The 20,606-nt window shown below is 43.7% G+C and overlaps 3 protein-coding genes across 3 annotated transcripts in view; 2 read left to right on the top strand and 1 right to left on the bottom strand.

Moving 5' to 3' along the window:
• Positions 1–925: 925 nt before the first annotated feature.
• ccdc59 (coiled-coil domain containing 59) lies at positions 926–3,310 on the bottom strand. Its single transcript, XM_070992141.1, has 4 exons — positions 3,111–3,310; positions 2,290–2,635; positions 1,763–1,871; positions 926–1,617 (listed from the first exon to the last, which is right to left on the bottom strand). Exons 1-4 carry the CDS (start codon positions 3,256–3,258, stop codon positions 1,453–1,455), a joined length of 768 nt encoding a protein of 255 aa, XP_070848242.1. The 5' UTR covers positions 3,259–3,310; the 3' UTR covers positions 926–1,452.
• A 406-nt stretch (positions 3,311–3,716) lies between these two features.
• On the top strand, positions 3,717–14,150 carry mettl25 (methyltransferase like 25). Its single transcript, XM_070992122.1, has 12 exons — positions 3,717–3,995; positions 4,816–4,977; positions 5,100–5,206; positions 5,311–5,874; positions 6,183–6,330; positions 8,658–8,752; positions 8,980–9,009; positions 9,495–9,568; positions 10,895–10,988; positions 11,310–11,384; positions 11,850–11,921; positions 13,184–14,150. The coding sequence occupies exons 1-12, from the start codon at positions 3,779–3,781 to the stop codon at positions 13,289–13,291; spliced, it is 1,746 nt and encodes a 581-aa protein (XP_070848223.1). The 5' UTR covers positions 3,717–3,778; the 3' UTR covers positions 13,292–14,150.
• A 5,724-nt stretch (positions 14,151–19,874) lies between these two features.
• Positions 19,875–20,606, top strand: part of tmtc2a (transmembrane O-mannosyltransferase targeting cadherins 2a) — a 57,306-nt gene continuing 56,574 nt past the window's right edge. The window contains exon 1 of the mRNA XM_070992528.1: positions 19,875–20,260. Coding sequence (XP_070848629.1) covers positions 20,178–20,260 — 83 coding nt within the window. The 5' untranslated portion in view covers positions 19,875–20,177. The remainder of the gene's footprint in view (positions 20,261–20,606) is intronic.

Here is a 20,606-nt window from a genome sequence, read left to right as displayed (position 1 = left end):
CTTCCCTTTTCTACTCACAAAGGTATGTAAACACAGTCGAGGATTATCTTAATACCCAGCCATACAGAACACATGACAGCATAATGCCTGCAAGACTGCAAGAGCCGTAATGTTTCCCCTCTGTGCTCCTCTCACAGCCGTTTCTTGCTTTCAGCACAAGTTCAAGACTCAAAACAAGGGTTTGAAGTACTGCATTGTTTGCTGGGGTGCTCTTTGTCTTCAGTGTCTGAATAAGTAGCAAGAAGTGAAACACACGAGGCAAATATGTGATTTTGAGATGCGTCAACTAAACTCCTGTGATGGAAAAGTCTGTTTTATTTGTTTCAGCCTTGCAGTGAACAAACATTCAAAAACTGAAAATTTGAAAATTTAGCTCCCTCAAATAAATTCCCTTTATCCACAAGCATCAAGTATGCTACCCTCTGCAGTGAAACAGAAGGGGGAAAAAGCAGTTAAACTCCTCTGAATATCAAGAATGAAGGAGAAGAAAAGCTTTGGGCCTTCCAACAAAACAAAAACTTGCAGCCGATTCTTCCTCAGCCACCCTGAGTTCCTACTTTGCAGTAAAATATAAACCCCTCCTTTAAATAACCCAGAAACACAAAGAAAGCTCTTACCTTTTACAAACGACACACACAAGACACTGAAGCTCCTCTCTGCTCCGAGTATCGACAGAGCAGCGGGCACGCTCCTCGTTTGGGAAGTCTTGCCTCACAGATGAATGTCAGAGAAGTCATTCTGCAACCATGTGATGTCATGAGGAAGCGGCCTGAGGCTCGGCAGCCTGCGTCCACACGCTGCACCCCCCCAGCACAGAGAGAGGGAGGGCTGCAGAGCAGACTCTCTTCATGCAGGCTGCATGTATGCAACAGGTTTACATCGCCTGTAACTGTGATGACAGCACACACAAGACCACAAGTACCTTGAATGTTAATGTGTTATTGAAAAGGGTTTTATTGTGCCGCCGTGGCTTTGCTCAATCAGAACATTACACATTTTGGAGTCATTTTAAGGGTAAATAAACCAGAACTGATGGACTGTTGCTAGATTACTTATTATTTAATGAATACGTTGTTTCATTGCTTCAACTGGAATCTGTTGGTCATTTGAAAATAGCTGCTTTTTACTGGAAACTTTCAACATTTATGGATTAAAAAATGTTTTACATGAGCAATCTTTTGCATCTCTTCGTATCTTACGACGCCCCCTTGTGGCCTGAGATTAAAATGGGCCACAGTATTAGATTTTCAAGGAGAAAACACAAAAAAAACCCATACAATACAGGTGTAAAGAGGCAAACTGGTTTTAACTGTAAAGCACCGCTGGAGGGAGTGAAAAGCACAGTCCTGATTGTCCTCAGGAAATCCTTCACCACAATGTTTTTTAAAAGTCAAACACAGGCAAGGTCCACTCTTTTCCCATGATTCTCCAGTGTCGGCTCTGACTTGGAAGTTATTTGTCAGTTCCTTGGATCTTCTGAAGCAAATACTCCATTTGCAGGTTCAGATTGGGCTGTCCTTTCTTGGTCTTTTTGCTCAGCATCTGAAACGTCTCCATCTTTTTCTGTTTGTACTTCTGAATGGCTTCTTCTCTCTGCTGCTTGTTCTTCAGGTACTCCTGGGATTTGAAGAAAAGGAAAACGACAGTCTGTCAGTAGAAAGTCTGCGATCTGATCCGAAGTCACAAAAAGTGAAATCTGTAATATAATTTCTTCATTTTCGAGGGGAAGAGTTGACAATAAAAGTAAAGAGAAAAACGTTACCTCTTTCTTTTTCCTCCGTTTTTCTTTGACTTTCTCAAATTCCTCTTTCGTCTGCTGGTAGGACGTCTTCTTCAGCAGCTTCTTCCTCATGTGGTTGCTCATCGGAAGGCTGGAAAAGAATATTATGAAGGCAGTATTACTCCCAAATGTGTCCCATTTGTTTCCCACACTTGAAAACTGACAGAAGCAGAATAAATGAAATAATGAAACTGCACTCAAATTTAGGCAATATTCATGTTTCCACTTGAACTGACTGATTCGTATCTGCTCTTATGAGACTTTAAATAAGAAACAATAATAATAAAATAAAAGAATAATAAATAATAAAACAATAATAAACTAATAAAACCAGATTTCTGAATAGATTTTCCATTTCTGCCATACTCTGCCAGTGGATCCTCATAAATCTTACACATTGGCTCTTTAATACAGTCCTTCAGATCACTTAAAGTCACTGAACATCTCACAAGCTGCTTAGCTCAAGTGATAATTATGCTTTCAAGATGCAAGTCCAGATGTTATCTCACCTTTCTTTCTCTGGGGCAGCTGTTGGTTCAGAACCTGTCGGCTCAGATCCACCAGTGACTTCTGGATCTGGATCAGCGGCTTCGCTCTGGTGTGCAGGAGCATCAATTTGTCCTGTCTCCTCTTCTGTCTCCTGCACTTTCATCCTGAGCTTCGTCCTGTTCATTCTATTGGTCCAGGCCTCGTTCTTCAGTTTCTCTGCCTCGGCCACGTATAGATGCCTGAGGTGCTCTGGGTACTCGTCCTTGTACAGCGCTGTGGACCCAGGGTTCCTCTTCTTCTCCTTCCGCAGCAGCTTGTTATAATCATGTCTGATTTTTTCCTTCCTCTTTAAAGCAAACCCTTGACCTGACAGAAGACAAAGGTATACCATCAAATATAAAGATGGAAGCGGTCTTTCTCTGCATTTATGTACTTGTTTGAAGTTTTTAATGTAGCAAATAAAGGCCACCCTCAACGATTTTTGAGTTTAAATAAAATATTGTATTTTATTTAAATAAAGGGTTCTTGGTGGATCAATATATGCCGAATTTATGAGAAGACCTATATATTTTGTAAAATAAAGTTAAAAAATCGTTATGTAGGATCAAAGCTTGTCATGAAGAAATACCCGTTTAAATTGAGAGATTTCGTAGTGGAGTTTGGCGTCGTGTTTGTCACGAGAAGGAATTCAACAGATGTGTAGTTAGGCTGTGCCCCATTGCTGGTTGTCTTTCTCATTAAATACAAGTGAAGGAGTCAACCAAACTCCCATCAATTACCTAACTTCTGTTCTTTCCTACTTTAACAGGGTAGCTCTTCGTTGTGTATCGCAAAAGCTTACCTTCCTTAACATTGCCTTTGAATACTTTCTGCTCGGGGACCCATTTCCTCTTCTTTTTGACACCGCGTGGGTTGTTTTGTGAGTTTTTCCACTTGCCATCCTTCGCTGTAAATTTCTTATTTTTCATTCTTTGATCTGTCGGTGCCATTTGAGTTAAATCCTCTGTTTACAACTCTCACGCTGGGCTCACACTGCGTGTATCTCCCTACAGGCGCAGGGTGATGACGTCGAAAGGCACATGAAAAATCGATCATTCAATCTTGAAAAAAAAATTCTTAATTTCTGAGTCGGTTCATTTAACACGAGGCCATTTCTACAATCATGCTGTTGTGCAAAATTATATTCACCAGCAGAATTATCAATAAATACACCAACTGCTTGAATTAATTTATTTGAATGGACATTGTTAATAACGTGCCAAATAAGGATATAAGTGATATTAATCTTCGAAACGGGCCGTCAAACTTGTCTAATTGTCTAGTTCTGTATTTTTAGTACACTCCAAACACCTCCCCTTTTGTGTGCTAAAGTATATTTCATTAAAAACGTTGCAGGATATATCGTGAAATCATCGAGCAGTGTTTTCGACTGGTAATGCCTAGGCTTACACCGGAAGTGGGCGAGTTCTTACATGCTTCGTTCAGGTCTTCTCTAAAGAGCGTTTTACTATGATATCCTCCTCAAACAGCCTCACAGAAATCCAACGACGGATAGATGAAGTCAAGCGGTTTCTGTCAGTAACTCTGAGCATCGCCAATGCTCACACTGTGGAGTTTTACACTCATGACGTGTGGGACCGATTCATGGCCGTGCCACCTGAAGAGGTCCTGTCAGCTGTTAGCGCCTGTAGTGACCAGCAGGGGGCGCCAGAACACAAAGCAAAAGGTAAATGAATTCAGTTGTAGGAAATGAGAGAAATGTCAAGGTTTGCACAATTGGGTGCAACTTTGTAGTAAGACATCCCGTATAAATGTTTTATGAGTTGAATCGACCAGATTTATCAGTGTTTAAGTAATTTTTTTTTTTTACTAATGCTTCATAGATGTCACGAGTTAGGGGCCATTAATAAGGCATGACCACTTCCAGAAAAAAAAGCTGCAGAGAATCTGGACCAAAATCCATAACAAGCATTTCTTTAGTGGGTGTATGATGCTGAAATGTTTACCAACATTTATGACTGCATTTTGACCAAATGGAAAGCATAAACAGCAGCCAAATGGATTTTTCTGGCAACCCAAATGTTGCTCTGCTCAATTAATTACTAGTCAAATATATTATAATGCATTTCTCAAAATGTGTCCAAGTTTATGCGTCATGCTCATTACAAAAAGAGAATAAAATGTCACAAACTAGCCATGCAGATGTTTTTTTCTTACTATTTGCCCCTTTTTTTTAAAATAGACTACTTTATTTTTTAAGAACCTGAAGCAAACAGGCGTGAGCTATTTCTTCAATAGAAAGTAGTTTCAATGAAAACGGTTCACTTTTTAAAATGTAGATTTTCAGTGCTGAAAGTGCTACAAACAATTGCACTTTTGTACTCCTTTGTATTGGGGTTGCAGCATCAAACCAAAACTATCTGTAGTCATGTTTTTTTTTTTGGAATTTCTCATAACGATTTCACTCCAAGCACTAAAATCTGTGATTTGTGATCTGCGATGCTTTGTGCAGCTTTATCATTATTTCTGTCTGTCTCCCTAAACAGAGCGATCCAGAACCACATTCGGGTTTTGCAACGACACACACCGGCTGCTTGATGCCTGTGAACTTTTGCAGGCGGCCAAGGCCCACGCTCTCCCTGGCCTTGGAGTCTGTATGAGCAGGGATGAGCTACTGCAGGCCCTCAGAGAGAACAGGGAACTCATAGGTAGGGAAGAATGAGCCGTCTGAATGCATTGTTTCATGCTGAGAGAAGGAAACCAGTCAAGGATTGTCCATGAATGTCCAGCTGAGTGAATATGATCTGCTTTTTTGGTCTGTCCAACTCAGGTATGGAGCTGGAGCCAGAGGAGTTTATGAACTCTAAGAAATCTCATGAGGTCCAGTCCATGTCTGAGGTGGTGGCCTGGCTGGCCCGGCGCTGTGGAGTCAAACAGGTAGACAAACAGGTTGCAATGAATACCGTAAAGGCTTTAGGAGAGTCTGATAGATTTGCAAACAGAAGGACTTTTGGATTTCACTTCAACCTCTCCCCTCCCAGGTGATAGATGTGGGCTCAGGGAAGGGCTACTTGAGCTCCTTCCTGTCTCTGCAATACGGCCTCCAGGTCTACGGCATCGACTCCTCCAGCACCAACACCCACGGAGCCCAGGAGAGGAACAGGAAGCTAAAGAAGTTCTCCAGGGCTTACCAGAAATGCAGCAAGGCCAAGGAGGCACAGGGAGCAACTCAGGAGGAGTTAAAGCCTGCAGTGAATGGCGACAATGATGTTTCATTTGGTTGTGGGGCAGGAGTTGTGTCACAGGAGGAGGAGAAGGTGTTAATGGGCTTATCAGATGTCAACCCCGCAGTTGAAATGCACTCAGAGCCAAACCCAGAAACAGAGCAGCTCTTCCTTAGTGCCCTCTCAGTGGATGCGATACAGACTGCACCCCCCAGAGTTCCCCCCAGCCAGCTGAGCGCCGAAGAGAGGGAGAGGAGAAAGAGGGAGAACCTGGAGAGGAAGGCTCAGAGCAGAACCGACGGCGCCAGCACCGTGTTTTCACCCCTCACTTCTTACGTGACTGCAGAGACCGAGCTGCGGGAGCTCATCGGCGAGCTGGAGGTGAGCAAAACCAAAGAAAAGTAAAATGTTGAAAATAGATTTAGTGTGTGTTTGAGCTGCGGCGGCGGTGGCGGCGGTGCTGATAGAAGGCCAGCCGTACAGGAGAGAAGCGAAGCACGATTCCCACAGCAGCTCCTGAAATTACACGTCTGTCGCAACGGCTGGAGTTTGCATTACTGGAGCAAGTGCTGGATGTTATAACGGGGCCAAACCTGCAGCGTGTCATCATCAATAAATTTTGCCATCGATCTTCATCCCTCCCCTTCTTCTGTTCTCTCCTTTCCCTGCGTGCTCCCTCCGAATTCCAGGATGCGGTCGTGGTCGGCCTGCACACTTGTGGTGACTTGGCTCCCAGCACCCTGAGGATGTTTGTGGCTAAAGCGGAGCTAGCCGCAGTCTGCAGCGTGGGCTGCTGCTATCACCTGCTGTCTGAGGAGTTTGACCCAGCCGGACAGGGTAATCACACACACACACACACACACACACACACACACACACACACACACACACACACACACACACACTTTTTGAAAGCATATGGTTTCTATTGAGCTCACAGTTACATCTCTATTTCTGACTCTCTCCTTCTTTTTCACTCTCTCACGTCCCTTAATCCCACCTCAAACACCTGCAACGTTCATCTATCACTCTGACCCGTATCCCCGTCATCACCCATAAAGCCACACAAACACTTATATTCATATTTTATCGTAAACAAGTCAAATATCCCGCTCAGCGTCTGGGAAACTCAGCCAAGCTACCCCTCTGGAGATTGAGTTGAGCTCAGAAAGCCGCTGCTCGAGCCATTAGAGTGGATTTATGGGTTTAGGATGGCTGTTTAAGGCCACTGAAAATGAGATTTTTTTTGACCTTTTCATTTAGCAGGGAATCAATTGGAAGTGATTGATTCTGCAACTTAGACTGTAGTATTTAATCGTGGTTCAATGGGACTGTTTGGCTAGCCTGGACTTCCACACTGAGGAGATTGAACGTCGTCCTCCACCGCCGCCTCGCCTCAAAGGTTAACCCAGGTGCCAAAATGCAGGATGATAGGATTCACGCTCTTCACCGCGCAGTTTACGAGGTATGAAATCGTCTACATGTGTCCTCATGCTGTGACTGTAGCCTCCGCGTATCCATAAGAAAACAGTTGATGGAGTATCGCGTCATCTCTTGTTAACAGCGCGACCTTCGACCCTCGCGTCATCGGGGCCCCGCCGCAGCTTCAGCCAAGAGCGGAAAATGATATCACGACAGCTGATTGAAAACACTCCTTTCCATGCTCGTTTCTCGAACTTGATCTTTTAAAGAAGTGAACAAAGGCGCACACACATGCACACACACGCACACACTCTCCCCTGTTGGCCTTACAGTGCAGTCTGGGATGCAGGCCAGCTCCTGTGGTGGCCTACCTCACCCTAAAAGAGGAGCTAAAGAGCTGAAAAGCTTCATTATCGAAGCCACTTTATTTTATTTTATTATTTTGTCATTTTCATTCACCCGTTTAGGAATTAAGCAATTCCTTAAGTGCATCATCCATGTTTGTACCATATATTACTCACAACAACAACCGCTCTGAGATGAGTGCATTCGGGTGTCTGAGGTCTGGAGCCAGCGTGTCTCTTCACCAAGTGTTTGCGAGTGCGCCATTGCTCGCGAGGACGTCAGAAATATTTGTCTTCCTGAGTGGCAGTGCACGTATGTGGCCACTTCAGATGTGAACTCTGTGGCCAGCATGAGGCTAGCTACTATAAACAGCTCCGTGCATGTACTGTAATTTACCCCTCAGACGGGGGAAAGGCTTGTCCACTTCAATGAGGGCCTCTGTCAGCAGGCCATGTGCCGGGCAGAATGGAAGCTAACCGGATTGCTAACATGTTAGCCTATTTGGCCGCAGCTGCACATGTTATTCCTGCTTCTTTTGACTGTCTCCCTGGATTCACTGCGCCCTGGCCTCGCTCGCTGACCCCTTTACAAATGGCATGAAAAGGATGGCAGGCTGTCAAGTAGTCACACTCCCACTGGGAATATGTGTGTGTGTGCGTGCTAAGCTCTGCCGTGGTTAGCTGTGTGTGGTGCTTAATGCTCCTCTCAGGACAGCAAATCTGACTTTTTTGGGGGGGTTTATCTTCAATTCACACACTTGTTTTAAAGGAATAGTTTAACTTTTTTGCTGCGAGATTAGATTAGAAGATTGATACCACTCTATTAGCTTAGTGATTAGCAATAACAGTTAGCCTAGCTTAGCACTGAGACTGGGAACAGTGAAACAGCTAGAACATCTGAAGCTCACTAATGAACAAGTTGTACTGTTGGTTGAATCTGTATTAAAACTTAAATGTAAAACACCAGATTTAGTTACTTTTAGCCCGTCCAGCTGTTTCCCCCTGCTTTCAGTCTTTGTGCTAAGCTAAGCTAACAGTTTCCTGGCTGTGGCTTCAGATTTTATGGACAGACGCAAGAGTGGAATCCATCATCTCATCAAACTCTGGGCAAGAAAAGTGAGTGTTTTTCCCAAAATGTTAGACATTGAAGCTGATGTCGAACACAAACAAATTAGTCAGTTATTTGATGAGTCATTCAGCTCCAGCTTGGATGATTTAAGACAGCCATGCCGAAAAGAAGAAGACTCTGTGTCATCATAAATCCAAATTAAAATGTTTCCTACTCCCGCTATCTTGAAGTTTCCCTGGCAAACACTTAAGATTCAAAGGCTCTGATTGCAGCTGTTTGAAAATCAGTCAGCCAGTTTACCCCCATTATCTCTGTGTGTTCCCTCGCAGAGTGTTTGCGCGTCGTGTGTGGTTTCCCTCTGAGTCAGTACCTCCGCGACCAGTCCTGCTTCTGCGGCAGAAACGCCAGGATGTCTGCGTGCTTGGTGAGTTTGAACGCCACCGCGAGAAAAATGTGCACGGCAGCTTCTTTCCTCGGCGTTAAACAGAAGCATCTGCAATGAATTGACAATTTAATGCTGTTATTATTTATGGTTGGTCGTAAGCAGGGTGTGTGGATGAAGCAGTTTTTAATGAGAGGGGTTTTTTTTACCTTTACATCACAGTTTCTTTAAAAGAAATACTTATTGATCTCGTCTTTCTGCAAAAACAGGCACTTGAGAGGGTCTCACTCGGCCAAGGGGTGAGTATACTAATCGTAATCAGTACCATAAACTGATAATCAACTGTCATTATTCATCTAAACAAACACATCAAATTAGCTCGATCCACGCACACACGGGTGTTCACAGTCTGCATCATCTTCACCGCCGATCTCCTCCCGCGTTCGAACTACCAGCCCATTAATTCTGCTATTGTTGCACGTCCCTGATTGACTACAGCGTATTTATTTGAAATGTAGAGCTCGGGGCTCCGGGCCAAAGCTGATACACAATACCACCAGCCATTAATATGGAATGTTTATAAATATTAATGCAATCACGGTAAGATTGATTGCTCGTCGGAGCCGGGGCCTTGATTGCTCGCTGGTCTTGCATCGGGCTCGGAAAGTGTCGGGTGTATTCTCCAACTGTTCGTACACATGCTGGGTGAGCGGCTGGGGAACAGCAAACTTTTTTTTTAGATCTGCATCACGTGGAATCAAGCTAACTTTGACCTTTCCTGCAGATTCAGATGGAGTCTCTGTTTTACCGGGCCGTCCTTCACGTCATTCTGAGGGATCACTACAGCTCCTTTAAAAGGTAACGCACAGCCCTTTCCATCTGGCAGCCCTTAAATCTGAGAAATTACAGCCAGTGTCTGGCACCTTAAATATTTTCTGGATGTTTTTTTCCCCCCTGTAATTGTTCATTGTTACACAGCGTCCACGCATACAGTAACACATGTGCTCTGCAGGCATGTCAGCGGCAGTCTGACGGATAGAAAACTCACTCACTGTTGTGTTTGTCCCTGAACCTGAAAAGTGTTTATTTAGGTTGCAAATGGACCAAGACTTGCAAACAAACATCACACATACTCAGTAGTGGACCAGGAGTTGCGTGATAGTCGATCGAAAGACAATTTCCATCAAGAACGATTTCAAGCTCAATGATTTCAGTCATTTCAAGCCGAGTGGTACGACGTAATGTGATAACCTGCTAATCCTTTTTGACGTACACTCAATTGAAAATAGCAAAAAGACAGTATATTTAAGGTTTCACCTCATCAGGTTGATTAGTAACAGGTGACAGTATCATGATTGGGTATGAAAAGGGCATCCTGGAAAGGCTCAGTCGTTCACGAGCGAGGTTTACCGCTTTGTGAACACATGATTGGATAAAGGAGATGACCACATGATTCAAACTTTTCTGCATTCAGTGGCTCTGCTCCTTCTTCCTTTGTGTGATCACTGATCTGTTTGAAGAAAAATACAAGTCACTCGTTTCACCCTTAATGAACTCCTCGTATTTCATTTCTGGAAATGAATTTCTGCTCTTGCAGGACAGAACACGAAGAGGAGGCTGAACTCATTTCACGTTGGCCTTCAGTTTGTTATGGTTTACTTTCCAAACATGAGCGACTGCTGGCTCTTAAAAGGCCAAACCTGCTGGTTTACACCCATAAAATCTGAAGTTCTGGGGTCATTTGCAGTTGTTATTTTGCATTCCTAACGACTGCAAATTTCCAGCCAATTCTAAATCTTTGGTGGACGACGGGTCATTGCTCTCCTCTGTCTAAATAAACTGGATTACAGAATGCTGCAGATTTCAATCAGCCCTTATCAAATGTGCTCGGTGCGACGCGATCAAAGACACTCATCTTGGCCGGGTCCCCCCCGATCTGTGACCTTCAGTTTAATGACTAACATCAGATCAGGATCGAATATCCATTACTTTCCTCTAAGCAGCGCCTATTCATCACTGTTTAGTGCTCTTAGAAGTGTTTAACAGTTTGGTTGTGGTTGCTAAGGTGTGATTTTCTAAAAAGAAAAGCATGAGACTACAGGAGTGAATGTTTATTTCACTGTGCTGAGATGAGACGTTCGGGGCCTGAGAAATGATGTACTGTACTGTATGTTTGCTCTGCAGTGAAAAGCGAGTTGGGAACGTCTACTCCAAGGCTAAATCATTTGTGGACTACGTGCGTCGAGCTCTGCGCAGGCTAGAACTGGATGAATCAAAGGTCAGGACCAGATTTTTACAGAACACCCTCCTGAAGTGTGGAAAGTAAACTGAAAAGCACAGTGCCGTCGGAGAAAAGCTCATTGTTCTGGCACCATTAGAGGGAAAATATTACAATTCATGTCAGGTTATTAAACGCTACGGGTGCTCGAGATGCTTTCTTGGTTTAGCATGTTGCCGTGCACTAGGATTTTGAGGGGTGGAGGGCTGGGTATCCATATGAATAAGGATGATGCATTTCTGTTTGGAGCTGCGTCACTCACAGCTCCTCATGACGTCACCCCCCTGCATTCACACTCAGACCCCCTTTCTCTCTCCTCAGCTTTCTGACAGCGACATCCAGGATTACCACGACACATACAGGCTGCGAGTGGCCGAGATGCATGCCTTTAACATGGTAAGCCCATCTTCCCGGCCTTTGTTTTCAATCCTTATCCGATTCTTCCAGCCACAACAACCTGTTTGAACTCGACTTTGTGTAAAACGAGCTGCATAATGCCAATAAATTGCAGATCATTAAGTGAGATCATTCTATTCTGCGGGGAGGTAATACAGAAATGATTGTGCAGAATGGGAAGAAAACCAACCTCTGGTTTCAGTTGAGGCCACTAATTGTGGTGTCAACCAACGTACCAATTTTCCCTCATGATATAAAGCAGTTAAACGGTTTTTGGGGATCGCCCACCAGCTACTGGAAAGACACTGGTGGGTTTTTTCAGATGCAGAATCAGAAATGGGAAAAGCCAAAAAGAGACCACTTACATGGAAAATGGGAAAAAACGCAAACAAATACATCTTTATAAGTGATCTTAATAGATCTTGATAGCTGTCTCTCTTCTCTCATGTGACCATCTTTGCGTAGCTGAAGGTGGCCCTGGCTCCTTGCATTGAAGGGCTGATTCTCCTCGACCGCCTCTGCTACCTGAAAGAGCAGGTAAAACCTTTTCAGTCTCATCAAGCCTTCACTGCAAGAATAACATGAATTCATTGTGGAGGTGTGGCTCTGCTCCCATGATGCTTCAGAACATGTTTTTTATAAGCCTTATATCTAAATTTAATAAAATTGACAATTTAATGACAAAAACACCAAACTGTGCTAACATTGCACAACTCCCAGTGATTTGAAACCAGCAGCCACGTGGCACGCAGGCCTCGCTTGTTCTGCTTTTTCAGCTGGAATCGTCTGTTTCGATTTGCTCGAGCAGCTCGTTGATTGGGATTTCACGTTTGTTTTCCACATGATGAAAGCAAAGGCGCAGAAATCTCAGCTGAAATCTGGTAACCTTTCGATCGGGACCACTGACAGGAATATAGGTGTCGCCTAAATGAAAGCCGGCCTGCAATTTAACATCTAATGCTCCCGCAGCCAAACACAACACGCTAATCTTTATTCTGAGTCACTGATGAGATCTGTACAAGCCGACAGCTTTGAAGCTGTGGTTACATGTGTCGGATGGACTTCCTTAATCGGGTCGTGTAATCAAACTTTATCACATCAAGAGCGCTGGTCGGCTCTGAGGATCTCCCTCGAGGAGGAGCAGCGGGGGGGAAAGGAGGAGGTGATGGATGTGATCCACGTGATGATAAGCGCGTTGAAGCAGGTTCAGCCTTAACGGAGGATTTAAGCACACACAGATCAGGTTGTTTAGGCTCTGAGAAGCACACTGAAGATCTGTGTCTGCTTCCATCGGCTCGGTCCACCATACGCTGTTTGTATCTGGTTTCACTTGCTGGGGAACTCCTCCAAATACGTAACACAGCAGAGGAAGCTCGTGAGTGATTTTAATTGTGTGACGAGCAGGATAGCGTGAAGTAATGCCTGAACACTCCCAACGCTGAATAATGGGAGGATTATGCCGTTCTTCCCCTTCTGCTGATGTGCAGACGTAGTCTTGTTTCTCTTTCAAAGTGACCTACAGTATAACTAAACAGCTCGCCATTAAGGATGACAAACTTGTCTTACACATGAACAGGAGTCCACCTGACACAATATTTGTACAGATGTTTCTTCTCTGGGGATGCAATAGAGAAATCTTTAATAGTGAGAACATCATGCAGCAGAGGCTGCCAGGGGTCACGGAGCCAAACTGGGAGGAGAATCAAGATTTTTATGCGCATGTGTTTTTTATTCAGTGCTGTTGTGTCTTATTGTTTTTCGGGTGTGTGTGTGTGTGTGTGTGTCTTTGTGTCCTGCAGGAGGATTTAGCGTTCTCTGCTCTGGTGCAACTCTTTGATCCCCTGCTGTCACCAAGATGTTACGCCGTCATTGGACTGAAGAGTTATGAGGACAGGATCTCGAGCTGATGAACTTATACATATGCGCGTGATTAGAATATGCTGGTCGTGATTATACATGATTATACCAGCAATCATACTTCAGGAGTTATTGTATTATGTATGCATTGTCTCCTGCTTGCTTTAATTACATGTATCATTTAATCTCAATTTTGTAATTTATTATAGTCTTTGTATCACTTTCAGTAACATCTTGTTTTGTTTTATACACTTCAGTGTTTCTGATGAAAGATAAATCTTTTCAGTATTTTTTTTTGCCTTGATCCTCTGCTTCTCATGGGAAAATGCTCAAAACACCTGGAAAAGCTGTCGGGCCTGTTTGATTGATCCGGATTGTATTTGTCTCTGACTTTGTTCTTTATGGTTAGCGACTCTTGAGAAAACACTTGTTTTTAAGGACTGTTTTGGGAGCCAGGGGCATTGTGGGATTTATAGAGGCTTGGATCCCCTCTGTTGACAGGCCTGGAAACCCCATTTCTAGGCTCCCAAACCAGAGGAAGTAGGGGAAAAGATAGACGGGGCAAGAGGCGCCCTTGACCCCGTTTTCATCTTTACGTCCGTTTTGCTCTATCCTTCATCATTAAATAAACCACCCTCTTACATGTTTGCTAACAAATGATATAGTCGAGAGTGTGTGCATAAATTATGGTAGTGGGAATTACACTAAAGCTGAGAGAAAGCAGACACCAGAGCTAAGGTGGGAAATTGTAGTATTTAGGTGCCCCAAAACACAAAATTATTCAGTGGGATCCTTATAAACTGGTTGAAGTTGTTAGCTGAGTAGCCTAATGGGTGAACGGCTGAGCTATAGATTAACAGTTCAATGGTATGAGAAAAATATTAAAAAATATCTGACGGCTTAGGTTGGGAGCCACTGGCCTCAGTTATCTCTTTCATAATGAACATTCATTCTGTGTCACAGTACCCACCACTGAGTCTGAGTAATGGTCACGACAGCTGTGCATGTGAACGGCACTGAGAAAAGCTGAGCATGAACGTTATTTTGCAAAATTATGGAGAATATTTTGAACAGAATTAGCATGAAACAAAGGCAGTATGATGTGCCCCCCCCCCCCCCCCCCCCCCCCCCCCCCCCCCCGCAGTACTGGGACAAAGTACTTCCTCCCGTCGTGTCTTGCACTGCTTCAGTTATTTGTCATTGCAGCTGCGGCAGCATGCACATCTGTAAGCCACCCATTGCTCTGTCAATACCGCTGTGGTGAAACAGTGTCCCAGAGCTTTATCTTTATCTCGCCAAAGGCAGATGGTGAAGCTCTCTGCTTCACCTGGATCCATCGCAGTGTTTCACATTGACAGCCCGCTCTGGCCGAACTGGACTGACATGAATGCAAGCGATTCAAGATGTGAACGAGGCTTGTTTTGGGATATAACTGTTGCTGGGTTTTGCTGTGGCCGAGTGAGTCACGTCCTGTCAACCTGTCCCGCCCTTGATGTTTGCACGCATGTTTGCGCACATTGTGTATATATAAACACAACCTGGCACGATCTCTTTCATGTGCCCACACTGAAGACAAGAAAATGACATGATAAAAGGCCTGCTTCCAAACAAACATGCAAACCTGTAGGGAAAAATCAGAAAGGAAAAGGATGTGATGAAGGCTGCGAGACAGAAATAGCCAGCATGGGGGATCATGCAAAGCAGTCCCACCTCAGATGAGTTTTCATTGCATGGGAGGAATGAGAGGAAGTGGTGGGGAAGTGAGGTGTGTGCGTCAAACACTTCAGCCCTTAGATCAGTTTCTCACGGTCGTGTTTGGACACGAATCAACTTCCTGCTCCCCTCCTTGATTTGAAAAATCATCTCAGGGTTCCTACAACTTCAAGAATAGGAAGGGGCCTAAATTTGCAGTTTGTAGACTTCATCCAATAATGTCTATGTAATTAGTTCTCAGCTGGTGAATGCTGTGTTTGGGACTTTCTGGTGGGAGGCTGACTCTTAATTAATGAACCCTAGAGAATCAAAGGGTGAAATTCTGAGGGGAAGTGGCCGACTTTATCAAGCATCAGCACCACAAAAAGGAGAGGAGAAAGATACGGCAAGCTCAAGTGATCATTTGGTAAATATCAGGAGGCATGGCGAGGGTGAAAAAGCCATTCAAAGGTCTGATATTAAACCACCTTTACTTCTACATCCACACACACACATTCAATCCTAATGTCTTCCATCTGAGCATAATCATCATGTTGTCCTGTTTTAACTGTCCCAAACCCAAATTTTTTTTGGCCCGGGCAGGCAGCCATCAGAAAGAAGGGTGCCAGGAAGTGGTCCTGGCGTCCATCATCATGCCCCTCCAGTGAGGAACAGACCACATTTCTCTGCCAGATGCCCTGCTTGTGAGAAAGAGGGGATTTGGCTGGACGTTAAACTGGCGCACTCTGCTTGTTTTAGATTAAAATCACCGCTATCACCACAAGTCACTGCAGATTTATTCTCTGAGGAGCCACATGGACAAAAATGCATTTCACACCTGTCAGAGATGTATCTGTGCATGTGTACACAGGCACGTCAAGCCACGTAAATGTTTGACTCTGAGCCTCAAACAATGTCACCCTCGAGAAACGCTCGAGCAACGGACAGCTGCTGTTTTCAATGTGAAACACAGCCATCACATATTTACAATCTCAAGACTTGTCCCTCTGAATCATATTTTCCATTAATCTTGCCCATTCTATTACAATGCTACCCAGATTGATCTCAAATTAGATCACTCTAAAACATCTGCCAAGTCATAGAAAACACATTGTTATATGTGGCTTGTAGGAAGCAGTTCTCCAAATCTACGGCTTCAATCTCTCATGTCATTGCAAAACAAATGGCATTGATTTATTCCCCCTGTTTTAACATGTCACATGATTAAAACACCAAACTGCTCATATTATACTTAAATCTAATAAATTGAAGATTATAATTCCTGACTCTGTAAATGTCTTCAATAAGCTGTGATTTCAGGCTGTAAAATACTTATATTCCAAGTGGAGCACAGGTTTGTCCTGTCACGTAGAATAAACCACTCAGTGCTTGTACCGTCCTTTACTGTCTGGTTTAAAGACTTTACTGAGGTTGAGTTGTATAAATTGGATTTATTGTACAGCAGTGCAGTACTCAGGAAGCGTATACTGTCAGTAGAAAAGCCTCTAAGGTAATCTAACCAGTCAGGTTTAGCATCCCTCCCATTGTATTCCCAGACAGGGCAGCTTCACGCTCCAAAACACATCAAATTTATTGTACACTGTAATGATAATAGTAAAGGGCATCATGAGCTGCTGCATTTTACGGTTATAATATGGTGTTTGTGTATTTATCCCTTTTTGCTTTATTCTATTCTCACAATCTGTGTTTTCCTTTCTGGAAGAATAAAATCCACTGACCCCTTTAACCGCGATTCAAGCCGTATTACGGATCCTCATTGGTGTGGTTTAACTGTAAGCGTAAAATAACAAACACTCATTAACTTATCCGTCTCCATCCAGCACCAAACCCAAACAACCATTTTTTCCAGACAAAGTTATATTTCTCATCTTCCTGAATGAGGAGGTGACACAATCCGGGGTGGATTTGATTTGGGGTGTGATATCGCTTGATTTCAGTTTGCCGGGCTTCAGTGTTGATATTAATACCACAAGTGTACTATTTCCATGAGGGCAGGGCCCGGCCCGGTCCCTCCAGCTGTGATTATCTGTTTCCTGTATGATGTTTATCTGCTGGGGTGAAGAGGCAGTGGTTCTGGAGTATGTAGCACAGGGAAATTACCATTACTCGCTTTGTGTGGCTTAAAGGGGAGCGGAAATCTCTCAATAACAGCGTCGATGGAAGTCGACTTTGTTAGAAAAGATTGTTCTGTTGGTCAGTTTTACCTTTTGTCTCTTGAAGAAACCCATGCACAATACATACAAAATAATGCTCTTCAGGTAACACATTTATACGGAGAAAAAAATCCAGCATATCGCAGGATGATGAGTTTCTGGTGAGTTCTGATTGACATGATCGGTGATGGCTAATTGCTAACTCACAGATAACATCTACAGATGAGACATTAGCTACTTGGACAAAAATCAACACTCAAAAAGCTGGCCAGCAGTTAAATTCATCCAAATGACAAAAATGTACTTCCCTTAATCTCTGAATTCAGCTTCAGATGAAATATATACGTATATATATGGCTACAGCTATCAGTTAGCTTAGCTTGGCTTAAAGACTTGAATCAAGTACACAGCTAGCTTGTTGTGAAAAGCTGCAGTTTTTACTTGCTCCTGAGGTCTTTTTGTTTTACACTTAGGTTTAGTACGGATTAAATAAAATAAACATGAAACAAATGTGTTAAATAGTGAGCTTTAGAGGTGCTAGTGAGCAGATTTTGTTTTATTTGGACTGAGCTGGCCATTTCTCCCTGTTTCCAGTGTTTGTGCTGAGCTAAGCTAACCAGCTGCAAATACTCATTTAAAGCACTTAGGGCCACGCTGAAGGTCTCAACAAGGAAGAGTTTGGACCTTTGTCAAGTGAAATATGCAAGCGTTGCTTTGTCCATGAGCAGAAAAAAATGTGGTTTAAATGAGAAACTCCATGCGCTTCAAATTATAAGCTCCACAAATGATTGCAACTTCCTAAAACAGAAGAAACCAAATAGGCACTGAAAGGAGAAAAATACATTCATCAAATATGACAAATATTTAGACTTTATTTTTAAAATGTAGGGATAAATAGAGCAAACACTGCACGCATGCTGATTAATTCCTCATCATCCATTTACCACAATCCCCAGCTGCCCCTTTTAGACTTGCACCTAAAACCAAAAAATGCTGTTTTTATTTAGGTTTGTTGCCTGTTTACACCTAAAGAGCAAGCAGTATATTCATTACGCTCCACCACGTGAGGACGTTGCAGGTAATCAGTCAGAGGGAGTAAACACTCCTTCTCCTGTAATGTGTTTGTTTTGCCCTGGGCCTGTTTACACTCTCCACAGGAATATTTCCCCTCTTAGCTAATCTCTTAATTACTTGTGACGACACCAAGACAGAGCAGCCCTTGCCCTCATGGGGCAGAGTGAGGGTGCAGTGTGCATCTTGTAGGCTTTGTGTTTGCACGTAAGCGCGGGTTTGTTTGGGTGCATGTTGTGATAATGACAAGAAGGCCATATTTTAAGGATGTCTTACATATAAAGAGTCATCCCACAAGCCAAACACAGACTTGGTACCCAATGACACTGATGAATGCTGTGGAAGAGGAAGCACTTAAACATGAGTCACAGCCACAAAAACACAGCAGTCTGACTTTTTAAACAGTTCAGCAGGTTCCTTGAGGTCACGGTCAAGCCTTGTTCAGCACCAGGGTCACAGGATGCCACTGTTACAAATGACTCTTCATCCACTGTCTCACCCATCACCAGCTGACACCCTCATACTCTATACATCCCTCTCCAACCATCTGTTTTTCTTTCTCCGCTGCTCTGCTCTGGATTTCTTTGCTCGGAGCCCCGACTGAGAAACAGGCGTTGGTCCAGCTGGAAGTCAGCGGGACCAGGCTGCATGTTTCCAAACTGACGCTCATGTGCATCCTCACCTAAGGTGAGGTACACCAGTTAATCAATCACGCCTACTGTCCCAGTTTAGCCTCACCATAGAGACGGTGGGGGGTTGGTGTATAGCAAATGAATCAATATTTTTAATTACATTGATTGAAGTTAGAATGAGATCATATGACACCAACAGCTGCAGCTCCATCTCAGCAGGTCAGCAGGACTCCTCCGCTTTAAATATCAAGCTTAAAGCGTAAGATTACAGTAAATTACCGGTTACTAGTTGCTGTACTTTCAAGAAGCAAGTCACTGTGACATTTTTTTTTACTGTAAATTATAGGAAAATGACAGCTGTAAACTGTGACTTCACAGTCTGTTATACCATCAAATCAGTGTGATATGTTGTACAATTACTGTGTCGATCTGTGATTTTACAGTAGAATACCCATCAGACTACTGTGATATATCTGTATGTTACAGTAAAATGTACAATAGTTGACTGTCTATGAGACAGGGGTCCTATTAAGGAACTCTTTTTCTACTATGGTCAAAATTGCATCTTCCATAAAGTCCTACAGATCATGTTTATAACCGACTTTCAGTTCTGTTTTATGCATTTTTACTCTTTATTTTTACTGAAAAAGGTCACTTCAGCAGATTTTTAGGGTTACTTTCAATTTATGTTGACGTAAAAATATTTATTTATTTATTTATTTATTTATTTATTTATTTATTTATTTATCAGACCTAGACTCATTTAATTAAATAAAACAGCGCGAAGTTACATGAACTACATTGTTTACTCTCATTTACTCCTCCAGCTGAGTCAGTCAGCAGCTGTTAAATCAGCATAAAATGCTTTGAACGCTGGACGTCACATATAAACGTTGATGCTTGCCTTCCTGTACTCGACTGATTCTTATTCTGGTCCATCAGTTATACATAAAAACACAATTACTTGTCTCCAGCACTCCACCTTTTTTCCCTCCCGTGCAGAGCCCAGTGCGCATGCCCAGCCTCCGTGAAAACCACATGCGTCTCCCTGCTCTGCTTTCTCCAGTGCCAAGGCGGAGAGATGCGCACACTGAGGACACCGCAGCACAGAAATGCGCACAGCTGCGAGCCGGACCCGGCGATAGCTTCACCTCCCAACACCCCTATCCCGTCTCTCAACACAATGGGTTAGAGGGAATATGGCAAACTTTGACACACTTTGCATGCCATGGGAAATGCCCTGCGTTGTCTGGAGAGCTGTGCTGCCGAGCGGCTGAATTAAGAGCACAATAACAGAGACTTGACAGAGCGGGGACCTGATTCCAGTCATTTCTAGCCCAGCTCCTCTGCCACTTTGGTTTTGAGAGATGATCACGGAGCTGGTGTGCACCGCCGTGGCTGTGGGTCTCTATCTGAACACGCTGGACGCAGATTTCTGCTACGATGACAGGTAGGTTTCGCCCAGCGCCGCTGCCAACAACATCTCCCTCCGCTCCTCCACTTGTCATCTCCTCTTGTTACCTCCGCACGGAAGCGGAGGGGGGACGGGTCGTTGCGCCTGCCCGCGTGTTTGCATGGGCTTTTGTCCGTAGCCTGTAATAAATCACTGCTTATTTCCCAGCTGTAGTCAGAGGCAGACAGACAGGGAGACGAAAGGGGAGTGTGCTAACACCTGAACGGTGCAATTGTAGTTATACTACCAAAATATGCCTGCAGCGGTGAATAAGTTGTACTGCGCTTTTGCTGCTTATTGAGTTCATATCCCTTTATTGCTCTTAATCGTCCCCTACGCGCCT

Source organism: Chaetodon trifascialis, chromosome 22 (genome assembly GCF_039877785.1).
Source record: "Chaetodon trifascialis isolate fChaTrf1 chromosome 22, fChaTrf1.hap1, whole genome shotgun sequence".
Classification (NCBI taxonomy): domain Eukaryota; kingdom Metazoa; phylum Chordata; class Actinopteri; order Chaetodontiformes; family Chaetodontidae; genus Chaetodon; species Chaetodon trifascialis.
The sequence above is the reverse complement of the archived record's forward strand: the minus strand, read 5'-3'. Positions and strand labels throughout refer to the sequence as shown.